At 43.9% G+C, this 22680-nt stretch overlaps 1 protein-coding gene across 1 annotated transcript in view; it reads right to left on the reverse strand.

Moving 5' to 3' along the window:
• LOC128596346 (tripartite motif-containing protein 67-like) overlaps nucleotides 1–22680 on the reverse strand; it is a 104405-nt gene that overhangs the window by 26884 nt on the left and 54841 nt on the right. Inside the window, 2 exon segments of the mRNA XM_053606023.1 lie at nucleotides 10995–11090; nucleotides 11240–11382. Coding sequence (XP_053461998.1) covers nucleotides 10995–11090; nucleotides 11240–11382 — 239 coding nt within the window.

Consider the following 22680-nt stretch of genomic DNA (forward strand, 5'->3'; position numbering starts at 1 on the left):
ATTAATAGACATATACAGAAAACACTATTCCAAAGCTAAGGAATATACATTTTTCTGGGGGGCGCCTATGGCTCAGTGGGTAGGGCACCAGCCCCATATACCGAGGGTGGTGGGTTCAAACCCAGCCCTGGCCAAACTTCAACAACAACAAAAATAGCCGGGTGTTGTGGTGGGCACCTATAGTCCCAGCTACTCGGGAGGCTGAGGCAAGAGAATTGCCTAAGCCCAAGAGCTGGAGGCTGCTGTGAGCAGTGATGCCATGACACTCTACCAAGGGTGACAGAGTAAGATTCTGTCTCTAAAACAAAAAGAAAAAAAAAAAGGAATAGACATTTTCTGGTCAGCCAAATATACATACTCCAAAATCAACCACATCCTAGGATATATATCAAACCCCAGCAAAATTAAAAGAATAGAACTTAGGGCAGCGCCTGTGGCTTAAGGAGTAGGGCGCCGGTCCCATATGCCGGAGGTGGTGGGTTCAAACCTAGCCCCGGCCAAAAACCAAAAAAAAAAAAAAAGGAATAGAACTTATACTTTGTGTCTTCTCAGACCACAAGGCAATAAAGGTGGAACTCAGCTTTAACAAAAATGTTCATCCGCACACAAAGATGTGGAAATCAAACAACCTTATGCTGAATGATAGTTGAGTTCAGGAAGAGATAAAAGAGGAAACCATTAAATTCCTCAAACATAACAACAATGAACACACAAGTTACCAAAAACCTGTGGGATATAGTAAAAGCGTTCTTAAGAGGAAAATTTATTGCATTAGATTCCTACGTTGAAAAAAACAGGAAGAAATCACATCAACAAACTCAGGAACCATCTTATGGAATTGGAAAAAGAAGAACAATGTAGTCCCAAACCCAACAGAAGAAAAGAAATAACCAAAATTAAATCAGAGATTAATGAAATTGAAAACAAAAGAATCATTCAGAAAATTAATAAAACAAAAAGTGGGGTTTTTGAAAAAATACATAAAACTAATAAACCTTTGGCCAGATTAACTAGAAACAGAAAAGTAAAATCTCAGCCTCAATCAGAAATGATAAAGGGGAAATAACAACAGATGCCATAGAATACAAGAGATCATCCCTTGAGTACTACAGGAAAGTCTATGCCCAGAAATTTGACATTCTGGAGGAAATCGATCAATACCCCTAATCATACCCTCTCCCTAGACTTAGCCAAGAAGAAATAGACCTCTTGAAAGCACTCATTTCAAGAACTGAGATCAAAGAAACAATAAAAAAATCTCCCAGCAAAAAATGCCCTGGTCCAGATGGCTTCACACCAGAATTCTATCAAACCTCCAATGAAGAGCTTATACCCATTTTGCAGAAACTATTCAAAAAAATTGAGAAGGAAGGAATCTCCCTCAACACATTCTATGAAGAAAATACTCCCTGATACCAAAACCAGGTAACGATCCAACTAAAAAAGAGAATTTCAGACCAATTTCACTAATGAATTTAGATGCAAAAATTCTCAGTAAAATCCTAGCCAATAGATTACAGCTATACATTAAAAAATCATTGATCACAATCAAGTAGGTTTCATACCAGGGATGCCAGGCTGGTTTAACATGCACAGTCCATAAATGTAATTCACCATATCAACAGAAGCAAAATCAAAGACCATATAATCTTCTCAATAGATGCAGAAAAAGTGTTTGATAAAATTCAGCATCCTTTACTAATTAGAACTCTGAAGAATATAGGTATAGGGTGACACATTTCTGAATCTGATCAAATCCATCTATGACAAATCCACAGCTAATGTTATCCTTAAGGGAATAAAATTGAAAGCTTTTCCACTTAGAACTGGGACCAGAAAAAGTTGTCTTCAATTGCCACTACTATTCAACATAGTGCGGGAAGTTCTAGCCAATGCAATCAGGCAAGAGAAGGAAGTAAAGGGGATCCAAATGGGTACAGAGAAGGTCAAACTTTCACTCTTTGCTGGCGATATGATCTTATACTTAGAGAACTCCAAAGACTCAACCACGAGACTCCAGGAAGTGATCAAAAAAAAAAAAATACAGTAATGTCTCCAGGTATAAAATCAATGTCAACAAATAGGTAGCCTTTGGATATGCCCATAACAACCAAGAGGAGAAGCTAATCAAGGACACAATTCCCTTCACAATAGCTTAAAAAAAAAAAAAAAAGAAAAGAAATACCTAGGAATATACATAACAAAAGAGGTGAAAGAAAGAAAATTACAAGAAATTTACCAAAAAAATCACAAAACCATAAGAGAAGAAATAGCAGAAGATATTAACAAATGAAAGAACATACCATGCTCATGGCTGGGAAGAATCAACATTGTGAAAATGTCTATACTTGCCAAAGTAGTCTATAGATTCAATGCAATCCTTCATTAAAATACCATCATCATACTTTCACAATTTGGAAAAAATAATTCTTCATTTTGTGTGGAAGAAACATTGGATAGCCAAGGCAATATTTAGTAATAAAAACAAAGCCAGTGGTAATACCCTACCAGACTTTTGGCTACACTTCAAGGCTATAATGATCAAAACAGCATGGTACTGGCACAAAAATATAGACATAGACATTTAGAACTGAATAGAAAACCATGAGATGCAACTAACCTCTTACAGCCACCTGATGTTTGATAAACCAAACAAGAATATACACCAGGGAAAATAAACGGTGTTGGAAGAAATGGATAATTGCATGTAAAAGACTGAACCTAGACCTACACCTCTCACTACTTACAAAAATTGATTCAAGATGGATAAAATATTTAAATCTAAGAAATGAAACACTAAACATCATTTTTTTTTTTTTGAGACAGTCTCAAGCTATTGCCCTGGGTAGAGTGCCATGGTGTTATAGCTCACATCAACCTCCTGCTCTTGAGCATAAGCAATCCTCTTGCTTCAGTCTTTCTATTTTTAATAGCAACAGGGTCTTGCTTCTGCTCAGACTGGTCTTAAACTCGTGAGTTCAAGCAATCCACTGGCCTCAGACTCCCAGATTGCTAGGATTATAGGAATGAGCCACTGTGCCTGGGTGAAACACAAAAAATCCTTGAAGAAAGTGTGGGGAAAACACTTGAAGATATGGGTCTGGGGAAAGGTTTTATGAAGAAGACTTCCATGGCAATTGCAACAATAACAAAAGTACACAAATTGGACTTAATTAAACTGAATAGCATCTGTACAGCTAGGGAAACAACAACCAAAGCTAACAGACAACCTACAGAATGGGAAAAAATATTTGCTTATTATGAATTGGACAAAAGCTTGATAACTAGGATCTATAGAGAACTCAATTAATCAACAAAAGAAGACCAAACAATCCCATATATCACTGGGCAAGAGACATGAATAGAACCTTCCCTAAAGAAAACAGACGAATATCTAACAGACATATGAAAAAATGCAGGTGTAGATTAAAGATGGCCACCGAGTAACACCTTCCCTGCAACTGGGCACAGTTACTCTGGGGAGATAAGACTGCAGACATCTCTGGCTGGTAGGATCTGCCTATAATCTGCCTTTTGAGGATACATGGAGTCAGCAAGGGACTTCTGGACCCCAAGAGGAGGACAAAAACAGTGGGAAACTGGCAAGTGGTTGCATGTGTTCAATCGACCTAATCACTCCGGCAACCATAAGTACAAGTAGCAGTGAGACTGCAAACCAGAAAGGCCTTACCTGTGAACTGTTTTGGTGTTTTTGGACTTGGCACTCAGTTGAACTGCCTTGGAAAGAGCTTGAGCAAGAGTGCAGAGAACTTTGGGCATTGTCTGCGGCCCCAGAGAGAGCCACTGAGCTGGGCTGCAGGGAGCCATTGTGTGAGAGAACTGCCCCGGCAATCTCCCCCCTCAGAGTCCCAGAGCAAGGATTGGGTGGGACCTAGTAACCTAGTGACTGAGCAGCCTAATGGTGCAGATTGAGCTGCCTTACAGCCTTAACCCTTAGGGGCAGAGTGAGACGGTTTTGGCACACTGGAGGCACGGGCTGTTGTCCTGGGTAGAGTGCCGTGGTGTCACAGCTCATAGAAACTTCAAATTTCTGGGGCTTGGCACTGCCCGGACCTCCATAAGATCCGTGCTGTGACCCTGCACCAACCGGGCCTCCACATGCCCTGACCAGGAACTGCAGGAGCTGTTCAACCCTGCATCCTCCCTCCTGTGTCCTCCCAGCCTCCACACTGGCCCGCTCATCTGGCCAGGGATACTGGTAGCCACATGCCCTCTGGAGCCCTCCCTGCCTCTGTGCAGAGCCCTTCTCCTGGCCAGAGACTGCTGGAGCCTTGGGCTCTCTGTGCCAAAGTCACTGGGAGCCAGGAACTCCCAGAACCGTGCGCACAGCCAGCCACCCTGTTGCTGGAGCCGGGTATGTCACATGCTGGAGCTGCTTCCACAACGAGAACTCCCTAGCTGCAGCAGCCCCAGAGGAACTACACAGGGTCACTCCCTACAAAGATCAAGCAACAATATAGGGATCCTGCTGCGGTCTAATCTTGGATAGACATCTCCCCAACTCTGAGGACAACCAGAGGCAATGGTGAAAAACAATCATGAGGCAAAATCAACAGAAAAAAATCTAGCAATATGAATAATCAGAGTAGATCAACTCCCCCAAGGAACAATGGGGCAGACACAGCACAAGATCCCATGCACAAACAAATAGCTCAGATATCAGAAATCAAATTGAGAATCTGGATAGCAAATAAGATTGAATTAGAACTCCAAGCAGTAACCCAAAAGATATCTCAAGAATTCAAATAATTCAAAGACCAAATGACCAAAGATTTTGACACATTGAGACAAGAAGTTGCAGCCCTCAAAGATCTGAGAAACACAGTAGAATCCCTCAGTAACAGAACGGAGCAAGCAGAAGAAAGGATTTCTGACATTGAAGACAAAGTTTTTGAACGCTCCCAAACTCTCAAAGAGGATGAGAAATGGAGGGCAAAAACAGATCACTCTCTCAGAGAGCTCTGGGATAATTGGAAGAAAATTAATATTCATCTTATAGGGATCCCTGAAAGCAACGAAGTGGCTTCACAAGACACAGAGTCTCTTCTCCATGAGATTATGAAGGAGAACTTTCCACACATGCCAAGAGATTCTGAAATTCAGATAGCAGACAGTTTCAAAACTCCAGCACGACTCAACCCAAATAAGACATCCCCCAGACACATCGTAATCAATTTCACTAAAGTTAATATAAAGGAGAAAATTCTGAAAGTTGCCAGACGAAAGAAAACCATTACCTACAAGGGGACGAATATTAGAATAACTGCAGATCTCTCTGCTGAAACCTTTCAAGCTAGAAGAGGATGGTCATCTACTTTTAATCTCCTAAAACAAAATAACTTTCAACCCAGGATCCTATACCCAGCTAAACTGAGTTTCATTTATGACGGAGAAATTAAATACTTCAATGACAGTCACATGTTGAAGAAATTTGCCATAACTAAACCAGCTCTCCAGGATATTCTCAGACCTATCCTCCATAAAGACCAGTGTAATCTTCCAGCACAAAAGTAAACTCACCCAGAAAATTTTGATCAAATTCCAACTTCCACAGTAGCATAAGGATAAAAAGTGTCCACCAGACTCTCGAAAGGCTTATCAATATTCTCAATTAATGTGAATGGTTTAAACTGTCCTCTAAAGAGGCACAGGTTGGCTGACTGGATACAGAAACTCAAGCCTGATATCTGCTGCATACAAGAATTGCATCTTACATTAAAAGACAAATATAGACTCAAGGTGAAGGATGGTCATCTATATTCCAGGCAAATGGAAAGCAGAAAAAAGCAGGTGTTGCAATCTTGTTTGCAGATGCAATCGGCTTTAAACCAACCAAAATAATCAAGGATAAGGATGGACACTTCATATTTGTTAAAGGTAATACTCAATATGATGAGTTCTCTATTATTAATATTTATGCACCAAACCACAATGCACCTCAATTTATAAGAGAAATTCTAACAGACATGAGTAACTTGATTTTCTCCACTTCCATAGTAGTTGGAGATTTTAACACCCCTTTAGCAGTGCTGGATAGATCCTCCAAAAAGAAGCTAAGCAAAGAAATCTTAGATTTAAACTCAACCATTCAACATCTGGACTTAACAGACATCTACAGAACATTTCATCCCAACAAAATTGAATACATATCTTCTCATCAGCCCATGGAACATACTCCAAAATCGACCACATCCTAGGCCACAAATCTAACCTCAGCAAATTTAAAAAAATAGAAATTATTCCTTGCATCTTCTCAGACCATCATGGAATAAAAGTTGAACTCAATAACAACAGGAACCTGCATACCTATACAAAAACATGGAAGCTAAACAACCTTATGCTGAAGGATAGATGGGTTATAGATGAGATTAAGAAGGAAATCACCAAATTTTTGGAACAAAACAACAATCAAGACACGAATTACCAGAACCTCTGGGATACTGCAAAGGCAGTCCTAAGAGGGAAATTTATAGCACTGCAAGCCTTCCTCAAGAAAACAGAAAGAGAGGAAATTAATAACTTAATGGGACATCTCAAGCAACTGCAGAAGGAAGAACACTCCAACCCCAAACCCAGCACAAGAAAAGAAGTAACCAAAATCAGAGCAGAACTAAATGAAAACAAAAGAATTATACAACAGATCAATAAATCTAAAAGTTGCTTTTTCAAAAAGATCAATAAAATAGATAAACCTTTGGCCAAACTAACCAGGAAAAAAAGAATAAAATCTATAATTTCATCAATCAGAAATGGTAAAGATGAAATAACAATAGACCCCTCAGAAATTCATAAAATCCTTAACAAATACCACAAGAAACTCTACTCTCAGAAATATGAAAATCTGAAAGAAATCAACCAATACCTGGAAGTACGCCACCTACGGAGACTTAGCCAGAACGAAGTGGAAATGTTGAACAGGCCTATATCAAGTTCTGAAATAGCATCAACTATACAGAATCTCCCTAAAAAGAAAAGCCCAGGACCAGATGGCTTTACGTCAGAATTCTACCAAACCTTTAAAGAAGAACTAGTGCCTATACTACTAAACCTCTTCCAAAATATAGAAAAAGAAGGAATATTACCCAACACATTCTACGAAGCAAACATCACCTTGATCCCAAACCAGGGAAAGACCCAATAAGAAAAGAAAATTATAGACCAATATCACTAATAAATATTGATGCTAAAATGCTCAATAAGATCCAAACAAACAGAATCCAACAACACATCAAAAAAATTATACACCATGACCAAGTGGGATTTATCCCAGGGTCTCAAGGCTGGTTCAATATATGTAAATCTATAAATGTAATTCAACACATAAACTAAAAAATAAGGACCATATGATTCTCTCAATCGATTCAGAAAAATCTTTTGATAATACCAGCATCCCTTCATGATCAGAACATTTAAGAAAATTGGTATAGCAGGGACATTTCTTAAACTAATAGAGTCAATCTACAGCAAACCCACAGCCAAAATCATATTGAATGGAGTTAAATTGAAATCATTTCCACTTAGATCAGGAACCAGGCAAGGTTGCCCATTGTCTCCATTGCTCTTTAACATTGTAATGGAAGTTTTAGCCATTGCAATTAGGGAAGAAAAGGCGATCAAGGGTATCCACATGGGGTCAGAAGAGATCAAACTTTCACTCTTCGCAGACGATATGATCGTATATCTGGAAAATACTAGGGATTCTACTACAAAACTTTTAGAAGTGATCAGGGAATACAGCAATGTGTCAGGCTACAAAGTCAACACCCGTAAATCTGTAGCCTTTATATATACCAACAATAACCAAGTTGAAAAAACAGTCAAGGACTTTATTGCTTTCACAGTAGTGCCAAAGAAGATGAAATATTTGGGAGTAAACCTAACAAAGGAAGTGAAAGATCTCTACAAAGAGAACTATGAAACTTTCAGAAAAGAAATACCTGAAGAAATTAACAGATGGAAAAATAGACCATGCTCATGGCTGGGAAGAATCAACATTGTTCAAATGTCCATACTACCCAAAGCAATATATAATTTTAATGCAATTCCTATCAAAGCTCCACTGTCATATTTGAAAGATCTTGAAAAAATAATACTTCGCTTTATATGGAATCAGAAAAAACCTCGAATAGCCAAAACATTACTCAGCAATAAAAACAAAGCAGGAGGAATCATGCTACCAGACCTGAGACTATACTATAAATGGATAGTGATTAAACAGCATGGTACTGGCACAAAAGCAGAGAAGTAGATGTCTGGAACAGAACAGAGAACCAAGAGATGAATCCAGCTACTTACCATTATTTGATCTTTGACAAGCCAATTAAAAACATTCACTGGGGAAAAGATTCCCTATTTAACAAATGGTACTGGGTAAACTGGCTGGCAACCTGTAGAAGATTGAAACTGGACCCACACCTTTCACCATTAACTAAGATAGACTCTCACTGGATAAAAGATTTAAACTTAAGACATGAAACTATAAAAATACTTGAAGAAAGTGCACGGAAAACTGTTGAAGGAATAGGCCTGGGTGAATATTTTATGAGGAGTACTCCCCAGGCAATTGAAGCAGTGTATCAAAAATACACTACTGGGACCTGATCAAAGTAAAAAGCTTCTGCACAACCAAGAACATTGTAAGTAAAACAAGCAGACAGCCCTCAGAATGGGAGAAAATATTTGCAGGTTATACCTCCAATAAATGTCTAATAACCAGAATCCACAGAGAACTCAAACGTATTAGCAAGAAAAGAACACGTGATCCCATCTCAGGCTGGGAAAGGGACTTGAAGAGAAACTTCTCTAAAGAAGACAGATGCACAATCTACAAACACATGAAAAAAAGCTCATCATCCTTAATCATCAGAGAAATGCAAATCAAAACTTCTTTGAGATATCACCTAACCCCAGTAAGAGTAATCCACATAATAAAATCCCAAAACCAGAGACGTTGGCGTGGATGTGGAGAAAAGGGCACACTTCTACACTGCTGGCGGGAATGCACACTAATACGTTCCTTCTGGAAGGATGTTCGGAGAATACTTAGAGACCTAAAAATAGACCTGCCATTCGATCCTATAATTCCTTTACTAGGTTTATACCCAGAAGACCAAAAATCACAATATAACAAAGACATCTGTACCAGAATGTTTATTGTAGCCCAATTTATAATTGCTAAGTCATGGAAGAAGGCCAAGTGTCCATCGACCCACGAATGGACTAGCAAATTGTGGTACATGTATACCACGGAATATTATGCAGCCTTAAAGAAAGATGGAGACTTTACCTCTTTCATGTTTACATGGATGGAGCTGGAACATATTCTTCTGAGCAAAGTATTTCAGGAGTGGAAGAAAAAGTATCCAATGTACTCAGCCCTGCTATGAAGCTAATTTATAACTTTCACATGAAGGCTATAATCCAACTATAGCAAAAGACTATGGGGAAAGGGCCAAGGAAGGGGAAGGGAGGAGGGAGGTTTGGTGGAGGGAAGGTAATGTTTGGGCCACATCTACGGTGCATCTTAGAATGGGTACAGGCGAAACTTACTAAATGCAGAATACAAATGTCTACATACAGTAACTCAGAAAATGCCATGAAGGTAGCTAAGTTGAACAGTTTGATGAGAATATTTCAGATTGTATATGAAACCTGCACATTGTACCCCTTTATTGCACTAATGTACACAGCTATGATTTAACAATAAATATAAATAAATTAAAAAAAAGAAAGAAAAAATGCTCATCATCCGTAATCATCAGAGAAATGCAAATCAAAACTACCCTGAGTACATCACCTAATGTCAGTGAAAAGGGTCCATATAACAAAGTCTCAAAGCTGAAAATGCTGTTGTGGATGTGGAGAGAAGGGAGCACTTTTACACGGCTGGTGGGACTGCAAACTAATACTACCCTTTTGGGAGGAAGGATGGAGAATCCTCAAAGAACTCAAATAAGACCTTCCATTTGATCCTGCAATTCCATTACTAGGCATCTACTCAGAAGAAAAAAAATCCTTTTATCATAAGGACATTTGCACTAGGCTGTTTATCACAGATCAATTTACAATCAACAAAACGTGAAAACTACCTATATACCCACCAACCCAGGAATGGATTAACAAGCTGTGGTATATGTATACCATGGAATACTATTCAGCCACTAAAAAAGATAGAGACTTTACATCTTTTGTATTAAATTGGATGGAGGTGGAAGACATTCTTCTTAGTAAAGCATCACAAGAATGGAGAAGCAAGAATCCAATATACTCTATTCTAATATGAAGGGGAATGAACAAGTGGAGAGAGGGGAGGAGGGAGAGAGTAGAGGGGTCACAGTGTATGGCACAAATCTTGGGGGCGGGACACAATTATAAAAGGGACTTTATCTAATAAATGCAATCAGTGTACTCCCAAACAATAAAAAAATAAATAATTTTAAAAAGAAAGGATGGATCTTAAGGGCTGATTGGTCCCTTTTCTTTATCCAGCTGCAATGTCAATGCTTTATCAGTCCCTTATCTGCATGGACAGCTCCTCCACACATGCTTATCCACATGGAAGCACACGTGTGTGCTCTTTCCCTACAGACAGGGCTCCCTGAGGCCAGAAACTGTGCCTCAGTGATCTCTGCATCCTGTGCTGGGCTCAGCAAATGCATTCATTTAGTAAGTGATGCATTTATGATCACATGGGCATATCTGGGTACAAGGGTGCCATAAGCAGACACAGCAACACAGCACAGGACTACACAGCTATGCAGAATACCAGATCACTGCTCTGTGCTGCACTTCTAATTGTCTCCACCCAATATTTCTTGCCCATAGTGGGTGTTAAATGCATGTCAAAGGATTGAAGACTGCACTGTAGTCTGCTTATCACACATATACACCCAAAAGTGCTTCTTTTTGAAACACTGCATCGTTTGCAAATTTTCCACCCTAAGTGCATCTCCCATAGCCAGAGCCATACTTACCTGGATCTGCTGCAGTATGTTCTTGAGCTGGACCAGAAATTCCTTCGCTTCCTTTGCCTTATCTGAAACTCCATTTAAGGCCTGAGATAGCTGCACCTGAAAAAGACATCATGTATTGAGAAGAGCCCCTGGGGTCTGAGAGTCACACAGCTGGCACTCCATCATAGAGCTTCTGCTCCTACAGGGGATGGAGCAGACCCATGCACGTGCCATCCTCATTGATGAAGAGACCACTACACACTCACGGTCTTTGCAATGTTTGCTTGCTTTTCCAGCAGTGGCTGAGTGTTGAGTGACTGGCAGACACTCTTCTGTCTGGCCCCCAAAGCTGGATAGAGGTAAGGAGCACCCAGCAAATTGGATGAAGCCACCAGGCCCACTTTGATGTCTGCAGAGCCCAAGACAAGAAGACAACTGGAGACCTTGGTCTGCCCTTACCTGTCACTCCCCATGGCAGTTCTATCCCTCATCAGAAGGTGTTAATGTGTGGACATCCCAGACCCCAGACTCCAGGCCATACTCTGTCCACTGCATACTTGCACAGTCACCTTGTGGCCTTGGGTGCACCTGGTGTCTGTTCCCACTCTTTGCCCCAGGGACAGGGGTGTAGCAGTCACTGAGGGGCTCTGCTGGCTGAGCTCAAACCTATAACCTTTGGCATCTGGTTTCTCTTTGATGAACTATATGCACACACACTCTAATTTGTCTTTTAAATTCTATTGAGTATATGGATGACTTTGATTTTTAACACGAGTCTCATCTTTCAAATTAAAAAGTTGAGGGTGGAACAACAGGGAATCAGAAAGGCCAGGATCTCCTTCTGCCTACCACCCATCCCGCAAGTCTCTGTCAAATGTCACCTTGTCAGTAGGCCTATGCTCACAACCCTATAAAATAGCCCTCTCCCAACCTTGCCTTCTTCTTCCTAACATTCATCACCACCCAATCTGGAAGATTTGTTTACTGCCTCTCTCTCCTCCCTAGAATGTCAGTTGCCCAGGACTGGGACTTTGCCTGGATGGTTCTAGCTACATCCCAGCCCTGGACCAGTACCCGGCACATGCACTAAGTAAATATTTGCTGAATGAAGGAATTGGTGAATGTGATTCTTGAGAGCACACCAGTGGTTCTCAGTGTGGTCCTGGACCAGAAGCATCAGCGTTGCCTGGGAACTTGTTAGAAACACACAGTCTCTGGCTCCACCCATATCTACCACTCCAAACAGTGGGGGTGGGGTGGTGGGGAGGGGTAAAACGCAGAGCCCCCTGGGGGATGTTTAATTTCTTATTAAAACCTTCCAACTTGTTTTAACATCTCTGCCGGGGGCTCTGATGCAGTCTGCACCTCGCTGGACTGCACAAATGCAGACTCGGCGGAGAACTTGTGAAAAGCATGGTAAATGAAGCCATGGGGTAGGTGAGAAAACACTGAGAGGAAGGGATGTGGACAGAGAAGGACAGAGCTGTGGACACGGGTGCACCCACATTCAAGGGGAGGCCGGGATCTCGGCTGTCTCGCTGAGACAGAGCTAAGAGTCTCAAACTGATACTAGGTTGAGGTGCAGCTCCTCGGAGAATGTGTCCCTACTCCACTGGCTTCCCCACTCCTAGCCCCAGCCCAGCTGGTTTAGGCCCCTCTACCTCATAGCCCACCTGGGGGCTTACACCTTCCTTTCGTGTAAGCACCTTGGTGGTAAAACGGAACTTACAGGGGTTTCAGATGTGTGCTGCTCTGCCTAGTAGCCATTGGGGCTACTGAGCACTTGAAGATACAGCAGATGTGACTGAAGAGCTGGAGTTTTACATGTTACTTAGTTTAAGTTGCAACTGCTCCCCCAAGAGCACAGGTCTTGACACCCATCTATACTATGTAGGCCACATTCAGCAGGATTCCCAAAGAGTCTCCTGGGACTTGTTGTAACATCCTGTCCCTGAGCTAAGAATCTTTCATGAGTCCATGAAATCTCATGGTGAGTTCCTCAAAACATTGACATACTTACTGATTAACACGTAACCTACCAACCTGGAAAAGAACACTGGTTTGTTTCTGAATCATGAAGTGGAACATCTTAGCCTGCATGTTGTCATCTTTTGCCAATGATTGTACCTTCAGCACTATATCCTCTGAAGTAAAAGGACAAATTTCTTATTAAAAACTTCCAACTTTTTTTTTTTTATTGTTGGAGATTCATTGAGGGTATACTAAACCAGGTTACACTGGTTGCATTTGTTAGGTAGAGTTCCTCTTACAATCATGTCTTGCCCCCAGAAGGTGTGGCATGCACCAAGGCCCCACCCCTCTCCCTCATTCTCTCTCTCTGCTTTTCCTTCCGCCCCCCATGAGCTTAATTGTCATTAATTGTCCTCATTATCAAAATTGAGTACATAGGATTCATGCTTCTCCATTCTTGTGATGCTTAATTAAGAATAATGTCTTCCACTTCCATCCCGGTTAATACAAAGGATGTAATGTCTCCAAAAAAAAAAAAAAAAAAGAATTAAAAAATTCTGAGCCAAAAAAAAAAAAACTTCCAACTTGTGACAGGCCTGGGAACATGCCTTTCTTTGTTGCTATGTCTTCCCCAGGCCAATCCTCCCATCTAGCTTCCAATAAACTTTTATCACATTAGCTTCAACAGCCTTAATTTCAGTCCACACATCCTTAGCCAGCACTCTCTGGTTCCCCCTTCACCTCCTGCCATGAGTAGAAGCTCCACAAAACCCTTACCAGAAGCAGGTGCTGCTGCCAGGTTTCCTGCAAAGCCTGTAGAGCCAGGAACCACATACACCTCTTCTCTTTATAAATAACCCAGGCCCAGGTGTTCTCTTACAGCAGCACAGACTAAGGTGCATGGCCTTTGGTGTGTTAACACTTTGCGTAGGGCACTAACCCCACTGGAGTGTCTCCACCTTCATAACCTCATCTAAACCTAACTGCCTTCCTAAGCCCCCACCTCCTAAGCTCAGCATATTGAGGATTAGGGCTTCAGGCAGTGCCTGTGGCTCAAGGAGTAGGGCGCCGGACCCATATGCTGGAGGTGGCAGGTTCAAACCCAGCCCCAGCCAAAAACCACAAAAAAGAATAAAAATAAAAAAAGAGGATTAGGGCTTCAACATGTGAATCTGAGGGGTAGCAGACACTTGGCCTCCCTCTGTACACAGGTCACAGTAGAGATGTTTTTGTCTCTGCATTTCTAGCCAGCAGCACTGTGCAAAGTAGGACCTCAAACACTATTCTTGGCTGAATGCGAATTCAAATTATTGCTCAATAAATGGTGCATGCAAAGAGTAGGACAGACCCTAGCAGGTCCATCATCACTGCTAGCACCTTCCTGGCAGTGCACAACAAGCTTGCTTGTGCCTAAGAGGCCAGGTTAGTGAGGGTTAGGTAACCTCTGCCCAGCACCCATGGCCAGCACTGCATTTCCTTAGCAGTGCCAGTATCCCAGGTGCCCAGCCCTCCCTGGAACCTGCTGCTGACCTGCTTCTACTTGGCAAGGAGACCAAGGAGGTTGGCAAGACATCTGAGGACAGAGTGGTTTTGAAGGCCATCTGTGACCTCAGGCCTGAAAGGGGAGCAATCCCACAGCTCAGTGGGCACTGCTCCTAGGCCCTCTCCACTCCCCACCTGATTTCCTCTCCGCTGCTTCTTTCTATCCACCCAGAGAGGTCACCACAATGCAAACAGCCACGAGGCCAGCGTGTGCTCAGCTGCATAAAGGCCCCTGTATCCTGGGCTGCTGGCTGTAGAAGAGCCTGGGACAGACACTGTGTAGGGTGGCGGTCATTGAAGGATGTCCTCACAAGCACATAGCCTACCTTTCCTCCCTTTCAGGTCCCTCATGTATGAGATGATCTCTCTTCACTCAGGGAGCAACAGACCAGATTGTTCAAGTAGGAAAGGAGCAAAGGTTTCTGGAGCCAAGGAGCAACTAACTTCTTTATTGGCATATTTTGCTTCGGCAATCTTTTTTTTTTTTTGAGACCAAGTCTCACTATGTAGCCCTCAGTAGAGTGCTATAGCGTCACAGCTCACAGCAACCTCAATCCCTTGGGCTTAAGCGATTCTCTTGCCTCAGCCTCCCAAGTAGCTGGGACTATCCGCCGCAACGCCCAGCTATTTTTTTGCTGCAGTTGTTTAGCTGGCTGGGGCCAGGTTGGAACCTGCCACCCTCAGTGTATGTGGCTGGCACTGTAACCACTGTGCTAGGGGTGCCAAGCCTGCTTCAGCTTTTTTGACACACACTTATTTTTATTTGCCATAGGGACTATTTCAAGAATTCTCAGAAGATGCTGAAAAGTGTCCCTTTCTGGTCTGCAGGAAGACCCTGACACCCTAGGAGTGAGATAAATCAGTTTGTCCCTGTGGGTGTCAATTATACCAAACTCCAGGAAAGAATGGAACTATCTGGACAGAAGATATAAACTGTGGTTGAATGCATTTTATTTTATTTTATTTCTTTATTTATTTTAGTTTTTGGCCGGGGCCAGATTTGAACCCACCACCTCCAGTATATGGGGCCAGCACCTTACTCCTTGAGCCGCAGGCGCCACCAGAATGCATTTTAACGTGTATCAAAAACTGACGTTTATGCCTTTCTATTCCTTTCAGGTTAGAATTATGTTCCTATAAAGTCTCTGAGTTTAGCCAAACAGCTTAAAAGCATAAGTACTTCCTCACTGGGTCGGACTGGCAGGAGGCCCAGCAGGAGGTCTTTACCACCAGTTCACAGGATGTCTCCTGGGTGCACTGGAGACCTAGTCCTTCAATCTGTGCTTGTGTTTCAGATGGTATGAGCAATAGTGCATTGTGTGAGAGCTCTGGGCTTATGGGATTCAAATCCTGGCTCTGTCACTTCCTAGCTGTGTGTCTTAGGAAGACAATTCGTTTCTTTAAACTATGGTGACCATTCCCCCTAAGGAGGGAATAATAATAACCCCTACCTCATAAATGTTCTTACTACTATGCTTTGTGATATAACCCAAGCCTGTTTTAGTTCCTGTTTAATTGTTCCATCTGGGTTTATGATCTATGAATTTCTCTAAACCACCCAACTGGGACCCACCTATATTTTCAGTCCATACAGCCTCTCAGATAAACCTCATATATTTGCTGTGGTCTCAGTGGAGAAGCCTTTATGTCAGCACCTTTTAAATTTGGTTCCTGGCTTGGTGCCCATAGCACAGTGGTTAGGGCATGGGCCACAAACACTGAGGCTGGTGGGTTCAAACCCAGCCTGAGCCTGCTAACCAATGACAACTGCAAAAAAAAAAAAAGTAGCTGGGCATTGTTGTAGATGCCTGTAGTCCCAGCTACTTGGGAAGCTGAAGCAAGAGAATTGCTTCAGCCCAAGAGTTTGAGGTTGCTGTGAGCTATGATACCACAGCACTCTACTGAGGGTGACATAGTGAGACTTTGTCTCAAAAAAGAAAAAAATTTGGCTCGGTGCCTATAGCTTAGTGGTTAGGACGCTGGCCACACACACTGGGGCTGGCAGGTTCGAATAAGTACTTATGGGCTTATGGGATTCAAATCCTGGCTCTGTCACTTTCTAGCTGTGTGTCTTAGGAAGACAATTCATTTCTTTAAACCATGGTGACCATTCCCCCTAAGGAGGGAATAATAATAATAACCTGGCACAAGCCTCCTAAAAACAATGGCAAGTATAACAAAAAAATAGCCTGGCATTGTGGTGGGCACCTATAGTCCCAGCTACTTGGGAGGCTGAGGCAAGAGAATCACTTGAGCCCAAGAGTTTGAGGTTGCTGTGAGCTGTGCTGCCGTAGAACTTTACTGAGGCGACATAGTAAGACTCTGTCTTAAAACAAACAAACAAATAATTTTGGTTCCTATCCTTTAATAATGAGACTGCCCAAGAGAAGCACAGAATATTAGATTCCAAAGTCCTTAGAAATGATGTGGCCCAACTTGTCATTTTGTACATAGGAATTGGAGCTTCAGGTAGAATGTGTAAACTATACAGGAATGTACCAGAGCATTCCATTACTTTACCAGTAAATGCCATAATGTACACACAGGAGATGCTCACAAATGTTTATACACACTTCTCTTTCTTTCCACCTAACATTTTCTGTGTCCAAGATCACATAGGCAATGGAAGGCATTCTTAAGTGAATATACAAGGGCTAGAAGGTGAACAGACTATTGTCCCTAGGCCTGAAGGGCATGGGGGCACAAGACCATGTTAGCACAGTTTCTAGCTCTTTGAATGCAGGTGATACCACCTACCAATGCTTGGGGGAACATTGATCACCTATGGAACCTTCCCTTTGTCACTTTGAACTACTGCTAAGTGAGTCGAGATAGCTCCCAAAGAACCACCCATCCCCACCACAGGTCTTGGGTTCAGCGTAGCCCATGTGTTACTGGAGTCGAGGTCCAATCACTTGATGAAGATCCCTGCTTTCAGGTCACTCAGGAAAACTGACTCCCACATATCCAAATAACTTCCTGACTCTTCTATTTCAAACACGGCTCTGATCCTGGTCATTTTCCCACCTAACAATTTCCTCCACTTCCTGCCAAGTCAAGGTATAGCCCCAGGCTGCCATGCTGCTGTTCTCTCTGGCCTTACCTCCCAGCCTATCCACACTGGCTTCTAACCTTTAGTAAAACTGTATTGTTCTTTCCCTGTCTGTTTTAGCTACTATGGTCCTTCAGCTCAAATGGTCTCTCATCCTTGTTGCCTATTGTTGGCTGTCCATCTGTAAAGACCCTTCCCCATTTCCCTTCCTCCTGAAGCTTTTGTTCCCCTTTCCAAATGGAGGGAGCCCTTTGAACTCCCAGAACAAGCCTGGCTTCCAGGGTGTGCCCCGCTTTCTTCAGCTGGGTGGCCCAGAGCTGCTGTATTAGCGTCTTGCCCTATCACCTGACTCTACCCCGAGACCCTCTGCCTGGAGCACTAGGCCTGTCCAACACGGGACATACCCGACAGTGTGTCTATAACTTGATTTTGTTCTAGATCTTTGTCTGACTAGCTCACCCACCTATCTGAGTCTCAGTCCTCTCCCACACTGGGCATGATTACCACGGCCATGTGGTCACAGCAAAGGCATTGTTTCTAGGACACAGAACCCCATGTGGTCCTGCCATCCGGAGTCTGGCCCCACCCAGAAGACTGACATGCTTATGACTTCTGGTGTTAAGTATTTCTAGCTTAACTGCCAGTCATGATCTGGCCCAAATTTAAAACCACTAGACAGAACTTCTGGCGCTACCCGACTCCTTGTCTCTGCAGCAGACCAGAGGGTCCTCCATCTATTTGGTCCTCCTCTCACTCTTCTTGAGCAGCTGGCCAGCAGCTGGTAAAGCCCTGCAAGTAGCACCCCTTGCCCCATAGCAGAAAACAGCATTGCTTCCTCAGTCTTCTCTCAAATGCCCAGGATCAGGGAAAGGATGGTGCCAGGCAGTGTCCTGAGAGGACTTGGGGCAGACTCTTCCCCATGAGCAGTGTAGCTGGACCTCTCAGGCTCTCCTCTCCCACAGTCAGCTGCCAGGATCTTGTACCCACCACTAAGGGCCCAGTGTAGAGACTTTGCTCTGTGAAGCATGAGGATCAATGGTAAGAGACATAGTGGTGAGGGGTGGAAAAGTCCACATAGGGGGAATCGGCTCAGGACTGGCTGTATGGGGAGCAGTGTTGGGTGTCAAGCCCCTGCTGTGTAAGGCTTGGGGGTCACAGGCTGAGGGCCCCCTCCTCTCAGGAAGTGGAAAGAGTCTTTGGCAGAAGAACAAGAAACCAGTGGCTTCCCCAGGGTCTTCTGCCTGCAGTGGCTGTGGCCCAGCGTTAAGGCAGAGTCCCCAGGGCAACACAGTTCAGATCAGCTCCTGTCCTCTTTGCTTTTCAGCCACAGAGCCAGGAAGGAGGGAGGTGGGATTTGAAGGGGATCCTCTAGATGCTAATTTAGTGTCCTGTTCAGTGCACTGAAGCCTCCTCCAACTCCTAGAACCTCTGCCACCCACTGCCATGGTGCTGTCAACACAGGAAAAGTAGTAGTTATCTTTGAAGATGCCACCAACTCTCACTGTCCCCAACCAGGCCTGGTACAAAATAACAGAATGCTCTGAAAGCATCCACCTTTCCTCACTGTCATAGGTTCCTAATGTGAGTTATTATCATTTCCTATCACTTCTGTAACAAGTTGCTATGAACGTTAATAGCCTGAAACAACATAAATTTATTATTTTACAGTTCTAGAAGTCAAAAGTCCCAAATAAGTCTTACACAGGGCTAAAATCAAGGTGTCCACAGGGCCAGGTCCTTCTGGAGGCTCTACAGGGAAATTTTCTTCCTTGCCTGTTCTAGCTTTTAGAAGTCACTGACATTCCTTGGCTTGCCGCTTCCTCCTCACATCACTCAACCTCTTGTGCTGTGGTCTGAATGTTTATGTCCCCTAACATTCATGTGTTTAAGCCTCATCTGTGAGGTGATAGTATTAGGAGGTGGGGCTTTAAAGGGTGATTAGGTCATGAGGATGGAGCCCTCATGGATGGGGTTAGTGCCCTTATAAAAGAGACCCCAGAGAGAGTGCCCTCATCCCTTCTACCATGTGAGGACACAATGAGAAGGTGACATCTATGATTCAGGAGACAAGGCTCTACCAGGCCCTGAATCTGGTAGTGTCTTATCTTAGACTTTCCAGCCTCCAGAACTGTGTGAAATAAATCCTGTTGTCTGTGAGCCACCTGGGCTGTGCTGTTTTGTTATAGCAGGCTGACATCTAAGGTGTCATACTTCCACCTTCACATCTCCCACTACTAACTCTTGTTCTACTGCCTCCCTCTCACAGTGGCCTATGTGGTGACTCTGGATCCAGCTGTGCAGTCCAGCATAATCTCCCCATCTCAAGATCTTTAACTTGCAAAGTCCCTTTTCCAATGTAAGAGAACATTCTCAGGTTCCAGGATTCAAATATCAGCTTCCTTGAAGCTGATCGTTAAGCCTGCCACAATTGGCAATTGAATTTATTCTTGTTTTAAAACCTCATTTCATGTGTGACCACTGAATTTTTTAATGTCTGCTGCCTCAGAAAACTGCACACTCACTGCAGCCTTGTGGAATTCATCTGGCATCATAGTCCCACCTCTGGGCCCAGAGCCTGGTTCACAGGGCTCAGCATGACTGAAGGTAGTCTGTCTCCCCTGGGTGGACAGGTTCCATACTGATGAGGGGTAGTGATCAAGACAAGACCCACCCACAGAACCGAAGGCCACTCCACAAGATTTAAGGGTGGGCCATTCTTGTGCCATAGGGTAAAACTATGGCTACCTGAAACCAGCCACAATCTGGATTTTGTGGCCTTTCCTCTCCTATGGTGGGATAGGATCAATAGCAACTGGTGACTTCCAGTTAAATGCAACAGTGATGATAAATGACACATTACCAAGTGCTAAGCTCTTTGCCTGCCTAGTTTAGTTGAATTTAGTTGATTTTCCACAACCTATCCAGAAGGTGTCTTATTATTCCCATTTGACAGAAGAGAGGACTGAGGCTCTGAGAAGTGAAGTAATTTGCTCAAGGTCACACAGCTATTAAGTGGTGGAGCCAGGATTCACACATAGGTTTTTCTGAGTCCAAAGCCCATGGATTTTGCACTCTATTGTACTGCCCTTCAAATAGTCCATCAACATGGAGGAAGCACAAGACCTGTTTCTCCATCAAAATCTCTTGGAGGTAGGGCTGCTAGGCTGGGACAGGCCCCACTCTTCTGTTGCACCCTTGCTATCCAGCAGACTCTGTCCCCAGCATCCTGCATGCTTAGGCCAGGCTGCCTGCCCGCCAGGTTTGAGTTCATCAGACCCAACTCTCTATTCCATAGGTGTCCAATATGCAGCTGCCTAGGGACCCACCATAGCCACTTCCTCAGGTGACAGAGCAATGTCACTGTCAGCCTGGACTAAGTCCCTAGACCACAGTGAGGTCCAGCAGCCTGCACCACAGGAGGGGACACTGAGCACAGCCTCTTTCCTCCTATGTCCCACACAGAGCAGGGCATGTTGGGAAAGGCAGGAATAGCACTAACACCCCCCAATATTAATGCTACCCCACACAACTGATGCAATGGAAGGGTGGAGGGTTCTATATGCTCACAGTCCTAGAGCATGGCTTTCAGAAAGATGTCTCTGTGAGAGTGGAATGGCATGGGAAGCAAGAACCCTTACTGGGCAGGGGTGTGCAGGCAGCTATGCTCTGCACGAGAAGACAGAGACAAGGACTTGCTTTTCTCCACGAAAAGGTGCTCCCAGCAATTCTCTCTGCTATCACTACAACTAGATTTGCTGTTCCAGTCTCCCTGAGGAAGTACTAGGCCAGCCCCTCAGAGACAGCCTGCCCACCTGCCCTGTCACACCCTGGGCTTCCTCCTGGCCTGCCTTTCCTGCCCGACCTCCTGAACCTTGATGCCCCTCTGAGATGGGGCACATGTTAAAAGGAAATTTGTAACGTCACTGAGTGTAGTGTGTGTTCATTAGGCACAGAGGACAAGGTTGTGAGATGGGTGCACAGGCCAGCAGGAGGGCTCTCATCTTTGTAGCTGTCAATCAGTACTAAGGTTTTGGTTTCTCAAATCTATGGCTGATAGTAATCCCAAAAAGAGCTTTATTAAGGAAGGCGGGGGCAAGATGGCTTCCTTTATTAAGGAAGCCAGCTTTCCACAGAGGCTCCCGTCCAGAAGGAGTTAAAGGACAGAAATTTAGCAAGTAACCTGGTGGATTAGAGCTGCACCAAGAGAGAAGGTTGAAGAATGCACATCAACCCCACTGAGGCGAGCGAAGACCCCAAGGATACAAACAAAAGGTACAAAATCCATCACCAAGGAGACTGGTGTCCCCATCCCCCATGAGAACGGCTTGGAGTGCCCCAGAAACAAACGAGTATAGTTCAAAGGTCCTCCCACTACACTCCACTGGGGCGACCCTTTAAAAACTGGACCTACCTCCCTTACTTGGGTGCCACAGCATTCGCCTGCCAAGCATAAAATTGTATAAAACTGTATATATTCTCTACCTGGAATTCTGAGCTCCCAGCACTCCCCTCCACTCTCACTCTGAGGTCCAGAGGCCGGTCCCCTAGGAATTCCGATTCTTGGGTGATTTCTCAAGGGGTGTGGACAGGGCCTACACTGCAGCTGGTCAGTGCTGACTCTGAGGCACAGGAGTGAGGAGAGGATGGTTGGCTGAGGGGGAACCACACAGGAGCGGCAGTGCCCAGAGACGCAGAGCAGCAGCCATCTTTTGGCAACAATAGGGCTCACTCCCGGATTACCAAAGCCACACCCCCTGTCTTCCTGGGCAACCAGAGGAGGCCAGGCATCTACTCAGGTGGCAACCACCACGGAACAGATCTGGGATGGAAACGCAGACCCCGTGAGTAAAGGGTTTGCCTGAGGCGGTACCGGCCTTGGTGGAGTGCTGGGACTAGAAATGCACATGCAGAGCTGGGAAGTTTGCAGGGTGGGGCTGACCCAGAGGACTGCTTTACTGAGCCTATGATGTACCTGGCCCTCAGGGGATCATCAGTCTATAGACAAAGGAAGACAGGAGGCTAGAACTGACAGCTAACCAAATACAAATCTGCAGGAGCAAAGACAGGGCCCGAGGCACAGGCTCTGGGAACTCAAAACAGCTTCTCTTCTGCATGGGAATTTAGCAGGGACAGAAACAAATT

The sequence above is a fragment of the Nycticebus coucang genome, chromosome 10 (genome assembly GCF_027406575.1).
Source record: "Nycticebus coucang isolate mNycCou1 chromosome 10, mNycCou1.pri, whole genome shotgun sequence".
NCBI lineage: Eukaryota > Metazoa > Chordata > Mammalia > Primates > Lorisidae > Nycticebus > Nycticebus coucang.